The sequence below is a fragment of the Phyllostomus hastatus genome, unplaced genomic scaffold, assembly GCF_019186645.2.
Source record: "Phyllostomus hastatus isolate PE091 unplaced genomic scaffold, TTU_PhHast_1.1 phas_contig_40, whole genome shotgun sequence".
Lineage (NCBI taxonomy): Eukaryota > Metazoa > Chordata > Mammalia > Chiroptera > Phyllostomidae > Phyllostomus > Phyllostomus hastatus.
Window position 1 is genome coordinate 12,611,940 of NW_025333872.1, and position 18,245 is coordinate 12,630,184.

Consider the following 18,245-nt stretch of genomic DNA (forward strand, 5'->3'; position numbering starts at 1 on the left):
ACACAGTTGAATGATTTTCAGCAAGGGTGACAAGACCATTCAATAGGGGGAGAAACCCTTGCTGCAAATAATGTTGGGGAAACAAATATCTACAAGGAAACAAATAAAGTTGGGCACTACTTTACACCATATAAAAAATTAACTGAAAGTGGATCAAAGACCTAAACTTAAGAGTGGAAACTATAAAAGTCTTGCAAGGAAATATAAGGGAAAAACTTCATGATATGGAATTTAGCAATAATTTCTTGATATAACACCAAAAACACACACAAAACAAAGAGAGAAAAATTGCACTTCATCAAAATTTAAAACTCTTTTGAGTAAATAGGACACTACCATCAGAGTAAAAATTCAATCTGTGCAATAGAAATTTGTATTTTCAAATTATATACCTGATAAAGGGGAAATATCTTTTAAGTAAACACACAAAAAAAACAACCTGATTAAATAATGAGCGAAGGACTTGAACAGACATTCCTCTAAAGAAGATATACAACATGGTAGATGGAAGGGGGAGGGACTAGTCAAAGAACATGTATGAATAACCCACAGACATGGACAACAATGTGGGGACTGACTGTGGGAGTGGGATCTGCACTGGGTGAAGGAGTGCAAATGGGGAAAAATTGGAACAACGCTAATAGAATAACAATTAAAATTTTTTAATTTTTTAAATATATTTTATTGATTATGCTATTACAGTTGTCCTAGTTTCCCTCTTCATTCCCCTCCATCCTGCACACCCTCTCCCACCTGCATTCCCCTCCTTTAGTTCATGTCCATGTGTCCATGTGAATACTTATGCATTCCATGTCCATGTGTCCATGTGAATACTTATGCATTCTTGAGCTTCTACATTTACCATACTACTCTTAACCTCCCCTTGTCTAGTTTCCACCTACCATCTATGCTACTTATTCTCTGTACCTTTTCCCACTCTCTCACCCTCTCACTCCCCTGTTGATAACCTCCATGTGATCTCCATTTCTATGGTTCTGTTCCTATTCTAGTTATTTGCTTAGTTCGCTGTTGTTTTTGTTTTAGGTGTGGTTGTTAATCATTATGTTTGCTGTCGTTTTACTGTAATGTTTTTTACCTTCTTTTTCTTAGATAAGTACCTTTAACATTTCATATGATAATGGTTTGGTGATGATGAACTCCTTTAACTTGACCTTATCTGAGAAGCACTTTATCTGCCCTTCCATTCTAAATGATAGCTTTGCTGGATAGAGTAATCTTGAATGCAGGTCCTTGCCTTTCATGACTTGGAATACTTCTTTCCATCCTCTTTTTGCCTACAAGGTCTCTTTTGAGAAATCAGCTGACAGTCTGATGGGAACTCCTTTGTAGGTAACTGTCTCCTTTTCTCTTGCTGCTTCTAGGATTCTCTCCTTATCTTTAATCTTGGCTAACATGATTATGATGTGCCTTGGTGTGTTCCTCCTTGGGTCCAACTTCTTTGGGACTCTCTGAGCTTCCTGGACTTCCTAGAAGTCTATTTTCTTTGCCAGATTGAGGAAGTTCTCCTTCATTATTTGTTCAAATAAGTTTTCAATTTCTTTCTCTTCCTCTTCTCCTTCTGGTTCCCCTGTGTTTTGGATGTTGGAATGTTTAAAGATGTCCTGGAGGTTCCTAAGCCTCTCCTCATTTTTTTTTGAGTTCTTGTATCTTCATTCTTTTCTATTTGGTTCTTTCTTTCTTCCTTCTGGTCCACTCCATTGATTTGAGTTCCAGTTTCCTTCTCAACACTATTGGTTCCCTGTACATTTTCCTTTATTTCACTTAGCATAGCCTTCATTTTTTTCATGTAATTTGTGACCCAATTCAACCAATTCTGTGAGTGTCCTGATCACCAGTACTTTGAACTGTGCATCTGATAGGTTGGTTATCTCTTCATCACTTGGTTGTCTTTTTTCTGGAGTTTTGATTTGTTCTTTCGTTTGGGCCATTTTTTTGTCTTGACATGCCTGTTACATAGTGAGGGGCAGAGCCTTAGGTGTTTGCTCGGGTGGGCCAACCAACGTCGCTGGGTTGTGAAGCTGTATGTGGGGCAGGGGTCCAAAAAGGAACAATGGTGCTTTCTCTGCTCTCTGCTGGACTTTAGTCACTTCTGCTGCTTTCCCCAAGCATACTGGGCCCTTCTGGTGGTGATTCCCATGTGGGTGGGTTTGTTTACATTCTAGGACCTTGTGGGTGTCTCCAAAGAACTCTCCTGTGAGGCTGGGAGTTTTTCTGGCACCTCAGCCCTCACAGGTGTTTTCAATCAGTGGTTTGAGGCTTTATTTCCCTGTGCTGGGGCCCTGGGTTGCTTGGTCTGTCTCACTCCCCAGCCTCACCTGGTTTATCTGCATGCAAATGTGGGATCACCTGGTCAGCCAGCCGCTTTGCCCACCAAGCCCCTCCACAATTTGCCGCCTTGCTAGGTCCGCCTGCTGCTGCCTTTGTGCCCACTGGGGTCTGCCAGCCACCACTTTTTCTTTGCTGCAACCCTTCTCTGCCTGACTCTGCCCCTCCTACCAGTCTGGATGAATGTGTTTACTTTTGCTCCTTGGTTGTCGGACTTCCACACAGTTCAATTTTCTGTCAGTACTGATTGTTATTTTGTATCTAAATTTTTGTTGTCCTTATTTTGGTTGTCCAAAGAGGCACAGTGTGTCTACCTATGCCTCCATCTTTTCTGGCAGTGACAATGAAAATTTTTTAAAAGGAAGATACAGAAATGGCTGATCAGGACAGAAAAAGGTTCCCAACATCATTAATCATTAGAGAGATGCAAATCAAGACCACAATGAAATACCACTTCACACTTACCAGGTTTTGTAGAACCAAAACAAATAAAAACAGCACTAACAAAAAACAACATCAAATATTAGAAGTGTGTGTTATGTACTGAATGTTTATGTGCCCTCAAAATTCATATTCTGAAGCTTTAACCAAACAGTGTGACTCTATTTGGAAGTCTCTAAGGAATTAATTTAGGTTAAATGAGGTTATAAGGGTGGGGCCATGATATAATAGGATTAGTGTCCTTCTAAGAAAGGGCACCAGAGCTCAACCCCCTCTCCAGGTATGAACAGAGGACAGACCATGTAACCACATAGTGAGAAGATGGCCATATATAAGTCAGGGTGAGAGCTCTCACAGAAAGTGACTATACTCCAGATGTTCACAGACTTGTAGCCTCTAGAACTGTGCAAGAATAAATTTATATTGTTTAATCTACCCAGCCTGTGGTATCTTGCTATGGCACCATGCAGTGTAGATGTGAACAAACTGGAAATTTCTGTGCAGCTGCTATAGAAGACAATATGAGAGTTCCTCAAATAATTAAACATAGAATTACTATATGATCCAGACTTTTTATATCTAGGTACCTACCCAAAATAACTGAAACAGGATATGAACAAATATTTGTACACCAATGTTTATAGCAACATTATTCTCAATAGTCAAAAAGTAGAAATAACCTTATTATCTATTGATGGATGAATGGATAATCAATAGGTTGTATATACATATGATAAATTTTTGTTCAGCCTTACAAAGGAGTAATATTCTAACACATGCTACAACATGGATAAATATTGATTGAGGATATTATGCTAAATGAAATAAGGTAGACATAAAAAGGCAAGTATTATGTGATTCAATTCATAGACACAGAAAGTAGACTAGTGGTTGCCAGAGAGTGGGGAAAGGAAGGAAGAAGAAATTATTGTGTAATGGGTATGAAGTTTTAGTTTGGGAAGATGAAAAGTTCTGGAGAAGGATGGTGGTGATATTTGAATGTAGTTAATATCAGTGAACACTAATGGTACATAATTTAAAAGTGGTTAAAATTACAACTTTTAAATATATATATTATTTTATCATAATATAAATAAAATGGAAAATGGGGATTCTCTGTATAAGTTACAGTTATTTTCATTCTTTACAAACATAATTTATAAATAACATTGATATTTTATGGTTTTTTAAATCCCAGAAAATCAATTATGTAAAGGAGGAAACATCCTCTCCAAGTCATCTATGAAGGGAATCACACTTCCTTGTGCTGCAAATTATAAGAGGGACTCAATGAGTTTAGTATAAGTTTTCAAAACATGGGTAGAATGATTTTCCTTAGTTCTCAGTCACCTATGTTTCTCACATGATCACAGTCACTTAAGCAATGTGGATATTTGCCAGTTCCCAAGTTACCTGAATGTAACGATCATGTTTCTCCTCAACCACTGGTGACCAATAGCCATAATGAAAATCTATAGACTCATTGTACCAAATTTCAATGACCTCTGACCATGGGATAACATGAGATGTCAAATGCTTATTTTCTCCACAAAAAGTATCTGAAAGGAGAGAAAAAGGCTGGGTCATACTCTAAAAATTTGAAAATACTTTACAAGGACAATTTCCTCATTTGTGCTTTATAAATGCCATACTGGTCTTTCAAGCAATGTCTTTTAAGAGGAGGCAAACTCGGTTGTATCACTGCTGGCAGTCTTCTTTCTCACTGATGAATAAATGTCTGCTGCTCAGGTTTGGTGAAAAGTTGACAGTACAAGATGATGTGCAAAGCTTGGAAATGAAATCAATCAACATTTCAGTCTCTGCCACTTAGCTGATGAAGAAAAGTGAGATCAGTCAGAGCAGACTATGACTTATAACAGGGCTCATGGTTTGAAAACAGCTACATACACAGCGGTAATAATAATGTAAGGTCTTTGAAATAAACACTTGCTCATTTAGCCATCCCATTTGTGATGTGAGCTCTTAAGCAAACATGGTATTCAATAGTGATGTGCATTTCTCTGGGGAAGGAAGACTCATATTGCTAATTCACTGCTCAACAATATTGGGCAAAGATGCCCAATAATCAATAAATATAGAGGTGTCATTATTATTTTTAAATATTTTATAATAAACAATATCTCATAAATAGTCATCTCTACTTGAGTAGGAGTTGGTATTGGCTTTCCTGGAAACTAACAGTGACCCACTTATTACATATGCCATGAGATGGAGTCATTTTTGAGCATCTAAAATTGTTCTTCTGGGAAGCTCAGGAGAGTTGATATAACTCCTCAACTGTGTCAGTGTTCCAAAGCTCAAGGTATGGGAATGTTGTGGGTAGCTGAAATAATGTAAAGTGGAAACTTCTAGCTATTTAGCTGTACATAACAGTCATCATTGTATTACTCAGATATTCTGTAACACTGAGAGTTTTGACTCTTTTCTTTTAATGATTAGAATATGAAATTTGAAAAAATTGAATATCCAAATTAAAAAAAAATTAATGAAACTGTAATGGGCCACAATTCACTGTCATTTGTGGAGCAAATGTAAATATGGATGACATGAATTGAATTACCCTTTCTGGGTTACTTAATAATCCCTGAGGACCTGTAAGCACAAAGGGGAGTCATATAAAAATATACCTACTTGAAATTCGCCTCCTAATTGCATTGCTCTTTGCCAAGTCACAGTTGTTTGACACTATTCTGGCATTTTGGGCAGCTTCTTCATTCCAACTCTACAGTGGAAGAGTAAAATATTATACAAACACATGACCTTAACATTTCCTTTTTTTAAGAATTTTTTTTGAAAAATTATTTATTTAGTTTTAGAGAGAGGGGAAGAGAAGGAGAAACAGAGGGAGAGAAACATCAATGTGTGGTTGCCTCTAGTGCACCCCTAATGGGGATCTGGCCAACCCAGGCATGTGGCCTGACCAGGAATTAAACTGGTGACCCTTTGGTTCACAGGCTGGCACTCAATCCACTGAGCCACACCAGTTAGGCCTTAATGTTTCCATAATAAGATTTCAGTTTATCATTTTTAAAAATCCAGTTAGAAATATCCTCAATTTAAGTAATTTAAGATAATGTAAATAATTATACTAATTTGAATAGTTTAATTGAAAGAGGAAGATACGACTTCTAATTCATTGTTTTAGCCTTTGAATTTACAAAATCAGAATTTGGTAATAGAGTTCAGATATAGCTTCTCTCTTAGATGTATTGAAGAGGTTAAGTAAATACTACCAGGAAAAAAATACCAAAGTTAGAAATCCCTCCTCTTAGTTGTTGGTATAAATTATTTAATCTTTTTGAATATCAGTTTCTTCAGCTTTAACCCAATTGTTTATTCAAAAATTTTTATATGATAGCTAATGTAATATAATTGTGATATGATAAATCTCATATTACATGTCCAGTAAGTAAATGATAACTGTGACTAGAAGCAGATACAGTGTCACATATTTCCATATAAAATTGTGAATAATAATACAAATTATAGCTAGTACTACATGCCAGGATCTGTTACTAATTCTGTATGAATATTCCCTCATTTTTACTCACAGCAATCCTACAAAGGAAGTCCTATTATTATTCCCATTTGCCAATGAGAAAATTGAGGCACAGAAATGTCGCATTATTTTCTAAGACAAAACAACACATACGTGGTAAAAAGAGAATTAGAATCTAGGGTGTTCTGGCTCCAGAATGTGTGCTCTTAATTCTTTCTCAGTGCGCAATAGTTGTGCTGAGTTGTAACATTTTGTTTGGTTTATCTTCCAATAAAATGCAATGCAGAATATCTATGTCACGAGTTATGGGACTCTGTGACAAACATTCTCCCGATACCCTTTCCTTCTCACACTGTGTGACGTTCATGTAAAAAACTTCTCAGATATCTGCATGCAGCACATTATCAACCAAAGTTACAGAGTTGGTGTTTTACTATAGGATTTTACATAAGTCATTTAGCTACTCTTTATAACAATTTTTGGATGACACCCTAAAACAGGTTGACAATATTTATCCTGGCTTCAACGTTTAACTATTATATGCATATGCTGCCATCATATATGTTTCTTAGAATTATACCTCAGGTTGATGAATTTAGTAAACTGTGAGATGAATTGAGTAATTCATTAACCTAAGATCAAAGAAAAAAACATGGTTTTGTTGAGTTTGTTTCATTCAAGAGAAGATTTTAGTAGTGAACACATCTTAGAGAAGAAATAGAGAGGACATAACACATCCCATTAGGACATGAGATCTCCTGGCAGTGGCAACATCATTAATCACACCCAGTAGTTCAAACTCCTGCCTATAATGGCCAGGTTACCAAATGCTTGGGACAGGAACTTATCTGGCTAACTTACAGCTGATTGCTTGTCACACATACTATGATGCACTCCCCAGGACCCTTTCTCGAGTGAAGCACTTATTTCCTCTTAAGGGAGGAGTCCTGCCCATAGACAACTCTACTACTGCCCATCCTCCCTAACATTGTCCTTATTCATGAGTATAACCCCTTCTCTGGGCAGCCATATCCAACAGTGAGTCCATGTGGGAACTGTGAATGACAGGCCACCTCCCTCCAACTCAGGACAACTCAGAAAGGTTGTTCTAGTTGCATAGTTTCCCATGGGAGTAGCTAAGACCTCTGTTGGCCCTGCATCCTCCATATACCCAATGCTGTTTCCCTCTCTACCTTCACACATAGGCCTAAATCTGGAGATTGTTCCCCAATAAACATCCCGCATGCTAATTTCTATCTCAGAGTCTGCTTGTGTTGCTGTGTAAATTACCTGCAACATTCATTATACAGAGTCTGTTGTTCAGACCTCTTTGAGGAAGCTCTCTCGGACATGACCTCTGATTTATGTTGATAAGATACCCTGTTTTTGTGATACACCCTTGATTGAAATCACAAATGAGTGTTTATAGTTATTGTATCAAAGCCATGAATTCTGCCTTTAACAAGTGGTTCTGTTTATTAATTCTTAACCCTATTGTCTATGGCCAAACCACCCTGGACATGCCTAATCTTGTTTGACCTCAAAAGTTTTTAACCCAACATATAGAAATTTCTTTTTTAAAATAACAGTTGTGATAGACTTTTCAGCCTTACAGTAATGCTGTAATTTTCTTTCTATCCACATCCTATGCATTGTTTATGGAAGAGCTCAATCCCCATAGTCCCTTTAAAATGTTACTCAGTTTTATTGGTGTGCTTGACTTACCATCTTGTTGGTCTCTCATACTTTTGTAAATTAGCATTTGAGTAAGTCCATTCTTATACTCTGTTTCCATTGTATAAACCTTTAATCCACAATAATGAATTCTGAAATCAGAGCCTATAATTTCCCCTTACTCTGTAACTTCTTCGATACTGCCAGCTACACTTATTTGCCCATCTAGAAACCAAGGAGTATAGACCATGTTTGTCTTAAGGGAAGTCAATAATTAAGAGCAGGTGCCTGGAGCTGGCCATTTGCATTTGTATCTGTACTGATCCAGTACTTATGACTGGAGAAGCTACTTAATTTCTCAGAGGTTCAGATTAATCACCTGTAAAATAGAAATGATAGTATGTAATCACAGGACTATTGAATTAAATGAATTAATAGAATAGGTTTCAGAAGAGTGACTGTCAATGATAAGCACAATATGCACGTCAGATACAGCACTCACAATGTGACAATGCTGGTAAGGGCCTTCGATTTTTATTGTTTTCTTCAAATAACACTTTGTATTCTAAGATGACCAAGAGATACACTTTGAAGTTATTTATCTATTCACTTGTTTCCTCCACTTTGTAACTTAACATGAGGAAAATGTCACTTAGAATCATCCTCCAGAGTCTGCACTATTTCTAACCCTTGCTACTTTAGGCCAGTTCAGGGTTTGAGCAACCAGGATAAGGTTCCCCCAAAATCTGAATGATACTTCTGTGAGGTAATAAATGCAGTGCCAATCACCTGAGACTTCCCTAAATTTGTTTTGTTTTATAGCACCTAATCTGCTCACCCATCAGGTTTATAGCAGAACTATAATTTCTCTCTCCTTTTATGAGATGTAAGGGAGCTGGAAAATAGATTTGTTGATATGTTTACCTGGCAGCCTCACCTGGCTTAGAATCTGGTCATCTTTACTCTCAGAAGAATGTCTTAACCTCTGGGCTGTTGCCTAAGAAAAACAGCTATAAAATGCCTCAAAGACTTGTGAAACAAGGTGTGCTATACAGAGGATACTGACCGGCAGCATCAGAATCAGCAGGAGCTTACCCTGGTCTCCAGCCCAGACCTCCCGAATCAGGAGGTCAGAGAGGGGGGCCCAGGAACCTGGCTGTGCCCAGTTCTTCAGGTGGTTCTGGAGCACACTGAGGTTTGAGAAGCACTGTTCTAGGGCACACTGTGAATGAAGCCAGCACTGTTCTAGGGCACACTGTGAATGAAGCCAGGCTGTGTTGAGATTGTTGCTCTGTCATTCACCAACTGCATGAAATTGGGACATTTGCTTACCTCCACTGGGCTTCTCTTTCTTCTGCCACTATGCCACAGATTTGCTTGTGAAGACCAAACTTTTAGTATATTGAAAGCTAGTAGAACTTTATAAAAACTCAATAAACACCATTAGTATCATCATCATCATTGTTACTGCTGTTTGAATAATCTTACCATTTTCACCATGTTGCTGGCTTCCGGAAATACTGTTCTCCTGATGTAATTGTGCAGAGTAACAATTTTTTCTTGAACAGTTGCCAAGTCAGTAAGGACTGTACTATATGGAACCACAGGTGGTTTTGCCTGTTACCAGAAAATTAATTAGTCTTTCTTCTTTAAAGTGGAATTTGTCAGGTACAATTTATTACTTTGCAGACCTACACACAATTTTAATTTATAATTTACATGGAATAAATAATGATGAAGAGTATTTTAAAATTTGTTATTGCTATATGTTAGTTTCCACTTCTCCAGTGCTAGTTTTAAGGATTTCCATATGTCTGTCTGACATTGTACAAGGCTATAGAGTAGTACAATATTCTGTGATGGGCTTTTTGAAATTCATAATTGGTACTTTGGGCCAGGTTGAAGCAGGTGTTATTGGACAGTATGAACCACAGTATGATGTCTTGGTAGCATACCTGTAACTGACTGACTTCCCCTCCTTGGCTCATTCCCCACCACACCTCCAAGTGTTCTCTTTGCTTCCCAGATAAACCACTTACACTTGAATTCCTGTTTAAAGATCTGCATCTTGGAGAACCTAATGTAAGAGATTCATTACAAGTACAAAGATTCAAGTCTCTTTAACTCAGATTGTACATCTTTGTCTTATTTGTATGAGAAAGCACTAATGTTTACATCTGTAGGTATAAAATAGGATTCAAATCATCTATAATCTAGAATTCACATGAACAAAAAAATGTGTTTACCTTTTATCCTACAACTAAGAAGAAAAATAACTCCTTAATATTTTAGGTTAACATTAATTGAAATACAGAGCAGCTTTTCTGTGTTTATGATATATCACATATAATTCATATCCTTAAAAATAGTGATAAAACTTATATAGTGTGACTTGAGTGATATCTATTTATTCCTCAACTACCATGGGACTATGAATATAGTTTTTGAATAGATAGGATCCAATGTCATACCTTTTTCAAATATAGTAGTAGTTAATGTCCTTTATTTTCTAATATCAGTTTGGGGTATAGAGAAAAGCCATAAATATGGAAATTCAGAAGACCTACATAGAGGCTGTTCCATGGGGACATTATTTTCTCAGAAACACACTATTTTGGTGCTATTTTCCATTCATAATGCAGGTGACTCTGGTCTAGGCTACAGGAGAGGTTGGTGACTCATGAGCACCCTCCTCTCATTGCCAGATTATAACTCTCCTTGCTCCTCTAGAAAACCCTTCTCTGGTAAAACTAACAGTACTTAGTGCTACCTCCTCATGCCTGAATATTTACTCTCCTATAACAATATTCCTATCCTTTCCTCTTATTCATAAACATTGGGTCTCCTGAAACAAATTCATTTTGTCCACCTAATGACTTCGTCCACTTGAGGGACTCAGCATCCACACAGATCATTCTCGCTGACATCTCAGGCCTGTGAACTCTTCCTCTCTTAAACCCGTTTTACAAGCCTCTTCAGTTCTCCACCTTGACGGTCATAGTCCATATCTCACGATCACTCCTAAAGGTCATAAGCTCCCTACCTGATCACCTGGTCAAGCATTTCACTGTCTGACTGTGATTCCCTGTTCTTCCCAGTTGCTAAGTTCAGGCATTTCATTAGCCATCAAGCTTATTCTTTATTTTCTCTGTTTCCCCTTTCTTGTTTGCTGTTTCTTTTCTACTCATGTGTCTTCATTTCAAAAATGTCTTGCTAAAAGATTGAATGCTTTGCCTGCCCTTCCTCCTAGAGGAACACCCCACCTTTGGATGGGACCAAAAATTTCCCTGCCTGCATTAAGTCAGCTGAGAATTGGCCAAAAGATACTAGAACATAACTAATACTGGTACCACCCATTATCAGAATGTCTGATCTCAAATTATCCTTTAATTCTGCTCATCAGTTCTACTCACTTACCTGCTTACGTCACACTTTCTCTCTCCACAACGTTATCACAGAACTGGGGTGCACTCCACCCCAGTAATGCCTGACTCTCCCAATACATCTCACTTTTTTCAGTGAAGAGAAGCTATCAGAGGGCAGCTGCTTCAACTTCTCTTCAGACTGCAGCTAAATCTTTTGTGGTACTGTGGAATAGGTTACACTTTGTTGTGTGTTTTTTAAACTATTTTATTGAAATATAATTGAGATGTAAAATGTTGTGCATATTGAATGTATACATCTCAGTGAGTTTGAGATCAATACACACTCAGGAGGCCACCATCACCATCAAGACCATAAACATATTCATCACCTCCTAAAGATGTTTCCCACCCTCATTATTTTTTTAAATATTTTATTTATTTATTTTTGGAGAGGGAAGGGAGGGAGATAGAGAGAGAGAAACATCAATGTGTGGTTGCTGGGGGTTATGGCCTGCAACCCAGGCATGTACCCTGGCTAGGAATCGAACCTGCGACACTTTGGTCACCCTCATTATTATAACTATCATTATTACTTTGTGTATGGGGTAGAAACACTTAGCATAAGATCTGTTCTCTTGGCAAATTTAAAACAGGATATCCACATGTGAAATAATTAAACCAAACCCTTATTTTACACCATACATAGATATCAACTCAAAATGGATTAAAGACTTAAATATAAGATCTGAAATTATAAATGACCTAGCCAAAAACACAGGTAAAGCACTGCTATTAGTCTTGGCAAGCACAGACTATCAACACAAGAGATGTTCAAACCTGAAGAGAATTTGTATGAGTTTATTTGAGCCAAGCTGACGACAATTGTAGGGAAGCAAAACCTCAACGGACTGAGAAAATGCTCTGGAGAAGGGCAGTAATGCACCTTATTTTATTCATTACAATCAAAAGAGGATGCATAGGTGAGTTACGTGAAGTCTATTGGTGATAGATTAGGGAGGCAGGAGAAAGCAAAGCAGGGAAACCTCTGGAATTCCATAAAAAGTAAAGTGGTAGACACATATTTCTTTCACACAGGAGGGTATAAGAGAGTAGACAGTTAACAATTAACACAGTAACAGTAACAATGAGGGGATTTGTGGTCTCCCTCTGGTGAGGGACCTGTGGTTGCAGGCCTCCCGAAAAAAGAAATCTGACATTCCAAAGGTGGGTTATCATAGATGCAAGAAGACAACAGAGAGGCTCTATTGAGGTAAAGGTGGACTTTTGTCAGATTCTAGCCTAGGACATGACTATTTGCCATCGCTTGCTCCTAGAACATTTTTAACTTTAGATCATTCTTTGTGGTTACTTTAGGTCTCTGAGTTTGCAGGGCTGCCACATGGGCCTCTCCTGGGCCTGTCAGGTTTAGTATGTGGCCCCTTTTGTTCAGAAGACAATAAAAGCAAAAACTGACAAATAGGATTATATCAAACTAAAAAGTTCCTGCCCAGCAAAGGTAACAATAAAATGAAAAAGACAATTTACAGAAGGGGAGAAAATAGCACAAACCATATATATGATAAGGGGTTAATATCCAAAATATATAAGGGACTCAACAACCCAATAACACAAAAGATAACCCTATTAAAAATTACTCAAAGGACATGAGCAAACATTTCTCCAAAGAAGACACAGAAGTGCCCAACAGGTACACGAAGAGGTTCTTCACCTCGCTATTCACCAGGAAAATGCAAATCAAAAGCACAATAGAATATGACCAAATTTTTTTTTGAGTGGCAATTATTAAAAAACAAAAGATTTCAAATGTTGGCCATGATGTGAAAAAAGATAACCCTATTATACAGTTAATGGAAATGCAAAGTGGTACAGCCATTATGAAAAATTGTCTTGGGTTCCTCAAAGTAAAAACAGGTCATTCTTTCAAAAGCACATTTCACAACCTGTGTTATTTAGTCCACTCTCTTACACCTTTCCCCAAATCTTCTATTACTCATTATCTTTCTATTTTATCTACAACCATTTTTTTGTCTTGGTCCTTCTCACTGGCATTTATTCATGACAATGATGCTTGTATCTTAAAATAAATAAACAAAACTCTTTAATTATGTCACTTCCCCATTCAAGCATCATCCTTTCTCTTTACTTCCTTTTTCTATCAAAATTCCTGAAGAGGTTGCTAGCAATGGTTGTCTATAATTCCCTGCTGTTTAAGTAACATAGTCTTACATTCACCCACTCCTCACTTATTCCACTTAAACAGTGGGTTTGTACTAGTGGTGATATGCCCCCTCCCCAACTTCCCTCTCTTCTCACTAAGCATTAGATCATGTCTAGAGGAATTTTTGGTTGTCAGACTGGATGAGGGAGAGAACTCTGCCATCTTGTGGAGAGAGGCTAGTGATTCTGCTCAACATCTTACAAAACACCAAACAGCCCCAAGTCACCAACAAACTCAAACTGTAAATTCAATATATTCTTTAAACATCTTCATCCTACTTGGTCTATTGGCAGCTAAGTCCTTTGACTAAGTTTTCAGTGTAGAAATAGTCATTTTCTTAGTGTAAAGGACGACACATTCTCTTCATTTTTCTCTTACTCTCATAGTTCTCTTCCTTCACCTGGACTGGCTGTAGCTATAGCCTGGCCTTCTACCGGCCTCCCATACTTAGCACGTGCCCCATTATTTCTACATCCTCCCTCTCACTGCCCTATCCAGTCCCTCACTGTCTGCTCTCCAGTCATCAACCAGAGTAAACACTGCAAAGTACAGACACAGTGGAGTCACCTTTCCATTAAAAGTCTTCAACAGTTTACAAGTCTTAGAAAGAACCAAATATTTAACTGAGCCTAAGAAGACCCTGCTGACTTCCCAAGCTCTATTTAGGACACGCTCCCCTCCTTCTCTCTGCTTTAGTCTCAGTGATTTTCTTTTTGTTATTCCAAAAGGAAAAGTGCCGATTTCCACACTCTCAGAATATTTGCCTAAGCCTGTCCCTTTGTTCATATGCCCTTTCAGCTTGCTCTACCAAGCCATGTCTATATACCCTTTAGAGCTGAGGCACCATGTCCTAATCACCAGAGTAATCACTAATTACATTCAACAAGATCAAACCAGCTTAGTTACCTGCTTGCACTCCCTATACTTTTTATTCAAACACCACATTCCGTAACACTTACCAGAGTCTCATGGAAAATTTTATATCTCAGTAAAAAAAAAAAAAATCTGTCCAATTAGATGCCTAGTATCCCAGTAAAGTTTACCATTGAAGGGAATTTTAAAATAACATTCAAGCCATGCAATCAACCTATTTACTTTCTATCTGGAGTTTTAAAATGGAAAGTATTACATGATTTTTGGGCAGGGTACAAATTGAAACAGATTATTATTTACTTTAACTGAGATTCATGTGTTTGAAGGGCTCTATTTTTGTTATATTCATGTTTTCACTTAAAATTCTTAAGCCTTAATTTTCTAAGCAAATTTTTATCAAATTATATGTAAATGTTCCAATAACTATCTGTCTATAGAATATAGATGTGTCATTTTATCAACTCCTTCAACCCTTTCACATTTTTTCTTTGTATTCTTGGAGAGTATTGGATATTGGTATGTGATACTGATGCCTTCTTTCACATGTCAACCTGGGCCAGGTTGTCTCCAAGAACTTGAGCTAAGTGGCCTATACCAGTATAGTATTAGCTAGGTCTTAAAGCAAATGTAGTTTGCTCACTGTCTTCCTTCCCCTACCCTCAAACCCCCCACACTCTGAAATGGTTGCTATGTTTCAGGTTAGCTTTTCCTTACTGTGAAGTGTGAAGATCCACCCTCTGCATTGGGGGAGTAAATGGGCAGAGAGTCAGAAGGCAAGAAGGAGGAATCTGTGAGTGATATGATCTAAACCAACACCCCAATAGTCTAATGCATATGGATTTTCTTTTGTTTATAATATTTAGTACCTTTCATGTCTGACTTATCTTGTTGGGGACTGCTCTGTGTGGATTCGGAGGTCGTAGCCCCATGAAAGCAAGCTCTGAAAGGGGCTGGCAAGTCTCCCTGGAAAACCAGGTCGTAATGCAGGTGGCAGGCATGATTCGATTTTAACATGAAGGGTCCTGTGGGAATCAGTCCTGAAATGCACATTTTTGTCCTTTGAAGCCAGCTCTGCTCAATGATAAGCCCTGTCAGTATAACCCAGACGTTTGAGTACAAGGCATAAGGAGTGAAACTCTACTTCATGATATACGCCTTTACAACCATCTGGCATCTGCATGTCTCAAAGACCCCAACCTGAAGAGATTTCTGTGTTTCTTCAGTTGTTATCTATAGATAGTGTTAGTTTTTTATAACTATAGCCTTGTTGGACAATTATTGATAAGCTATACACGTGTTCTGTATCCCCCTGTACTTCCCAGCCCTAATAAAAGCCATGTTGGAGAAGGGCTCTGGGCATTCTCCACTAGAGGGAATCGCCACCCCTTCTCCTGCAACAAGACTGTATCCTGGACTACTCTTTATTCTCATCTGTGGCAGCCTAGGGAACCTCACTGTGAAGTTCCCCTCATTATCTAGCTTATAAAAATATAAAAAACACTTTATATACCAAAGCTATAAACTTCAGCTTATAATAAAAATATTTTTGGAAATATTAAAAAGTGTAATATTTTCTTTACATTGTTGAGGTATTTAGAGGTACATATTAGTGGGTGAGCACAACATATTTGAGACTTATTTCTTCTTATTATACCTTTGAGTGTTTTGTTTGTTTCTGATTGTTGAAGTTCTTGTTTTTAATAAGCAGTGAGATTCTGGCCTTATATATTCACTCCATTGCTAATAGCTCCTTATATAATACTCCTGTCCTTACTTTTGGCACCATTCATTTTATATTCAATTTTGATGTGTTACAATCTTCTTATAGTTATAAATCAGCCATCTCAGTTTGGATATTAATGGAACAATTACCTTTTCCCAGTAAACAGAACAAAGCAGTGTTCCCCCCACCCCCGCCCCGCATTTAGTCATGGAAAATACATGCATGAATTATAGATAAGTAATTCTTGCCCTACATTCTCAGTTTTGTTTCTTTTTTTTTTTAATTATCCAGAAGGACTATAAGAAGCATGAGCCCACAGAACCAAACTACTTCAGTTTACTATTAGGCTCTGCCACTTCCTAGTCATCTAACCTTGGCTACAGGACTTTACGGGTCTCTGTAGTATGGGACTAAGACTGCACTTGCCTGACAGGGCAATGGTGAGAACCAGGTGAGTAATAGTCAGAGTCCTCACAACCCTGCCTGTAATAAGGTGAGTCTCCTACAAGGTTAGCTCTTATTTCTTCCAAAAAGTAGTAATTATGATACGGAAACCTCACAATACTCTTACAATCAAAACAGGCAGAAAGCCAGCAGCAGCAGCCAAAAATAAGAAGCGTTTCATTGTCATTCCTGGAAAGAAAAGTAACATAGTTTTAGATTACTGTCAACTCTTGAGATAAAAATTTGTAATAAGACATTTTAAAAACCACTTTTACATATATTTGCATTTTCTGCAAAAAGAAACCAGCAGGATCAGAACAAGGTTTAATATATTAGTCATTGGGATCAAGAGGGGAAGGAAGAACTGTGATTGCAAGAATAATAGACTTAATGTTTTAATCCCTGGAACTGTTAAATATGTTACATTTATAACAAGAGAGAATTAAGGTAGCAGATGAAATTCAAATTGCTAATCAGCTGACTTTAAAATAGGGAGATTATCCTGGATTATCCGTGTGAGCTCAGTGTAACCACAAAAATGCTTAAATGTGAAAGAGAAAGGCAGTGTCAGTGATGAATCATGGGAAAGACTTGATTAGCCACTGCTGAGTTTGAAGTTAGACAAGGGGCCGTGCACACCAAAGAATAAGGGTGACCTCGGGAAGTAGGAAAAGGAGTGGACATGGAATCCCCCAGGGCTCTCCCTGAGGATTGTGATTTTAGCCCAGTGAGACCCACTGGGACCTCTGACCTCCAGAACTGTACACTAACAAATTTGTGTTGTTTTAAAACATTAAGTTTATAGTAATTTCTTATAGTAGCATCAGAAACATAACATAAAAACACACAAAAATTAGATTTGAATTCTCTATTTCCCATAGAGAAGAGGTGTGATCTTGGTATGAGTAAGTTATATACGTGATTTGGAGACATTCTATAACATCTTATCATTCTGCTAAGGATGGTTGTCACTGGGAGTTAGGAAAATCAGTTAATATAGGCTTTCCTTTATTTCTGTTCAGTAGAGGTTGCTTTAAGATATTAATAAGTATAGTTTATTAAGTTCAGTTGGTACCTTTTTCTCATAATCTGCCAAGTTTGTTTCTGAGTCCACCCTGCTGAGTGATAAGCAAAAAAGACTAACAGTTTGGTTTTTAAAGAAAACTTCCAAAAACCAGATTAAGCAATGTGTACAGAATAAAACACATGATGTGGTTTGTCACTGCTCTCAAGCTCCCCCTGCTCACTGCCAAATGTGTCTGATATCAGGAGAATTCCATAAATTAATTTTTTCAGGGAATATGCACATGTAAACAATCTCTCCTCTATTACTCTTTAGCCACCTTTTTCTTTCTCTTCCTCTCTTTTCCCCTCCAAAATGTCACATATCCTTAAGCCCCAAAATTTATAGTAATATCATGACATAGTTAATGAAATAGGCACTCTATTCTTACGTAACCCTCAAAAACTACAGTAAGACACAATTTTTTCCTGAGTTAGTTGAAGAAACAAATGAAATATAAAAGACTTACTGAAATATAGTAGATGAATATATGTAAACATTAATATTTGTTATCTCATTATTTATACAATTATACAAAGCAACAATTATATATGTAT

The 18,245-nt window shown here is 37.5% G+C and overlaps 1 protein-coding gene across 1 annotated transcript in view; it reads right to left on the minus strand.

Moving 5' to 3' along the window:
* Window positions 1-16,812, minus strand: part of CRISP1 (cysteine rich secretory protein 1) — a 29,761-nt gene extending 12,949 nt beyond the window's left edge. The window contains exons 1-4 of the mRNA XM_045842831.1: window positions 16,747-16,812; window positions 9,470-9,598; window positions 5,440-5,530; window positions 4,201-4,346 (exon numbers count right to left, since the gene is read on the minus strand). Coding sequence (XP_045698787.1) covers window positions 4,201-4,346; window positions 5,440-5,530; window positions 9,470-9,598; window positions 16,747-16,812 — 432 coding nt within the window. The remainder of the gene's footprint in view (window positions 1-4,200; window positions 4,347-5,439; window positions 5,531-9,469; window positions 9,599-16,746) is intronic.
* Window positions 16,813-18,245: the final 1,433 nt, after the last annotated feature.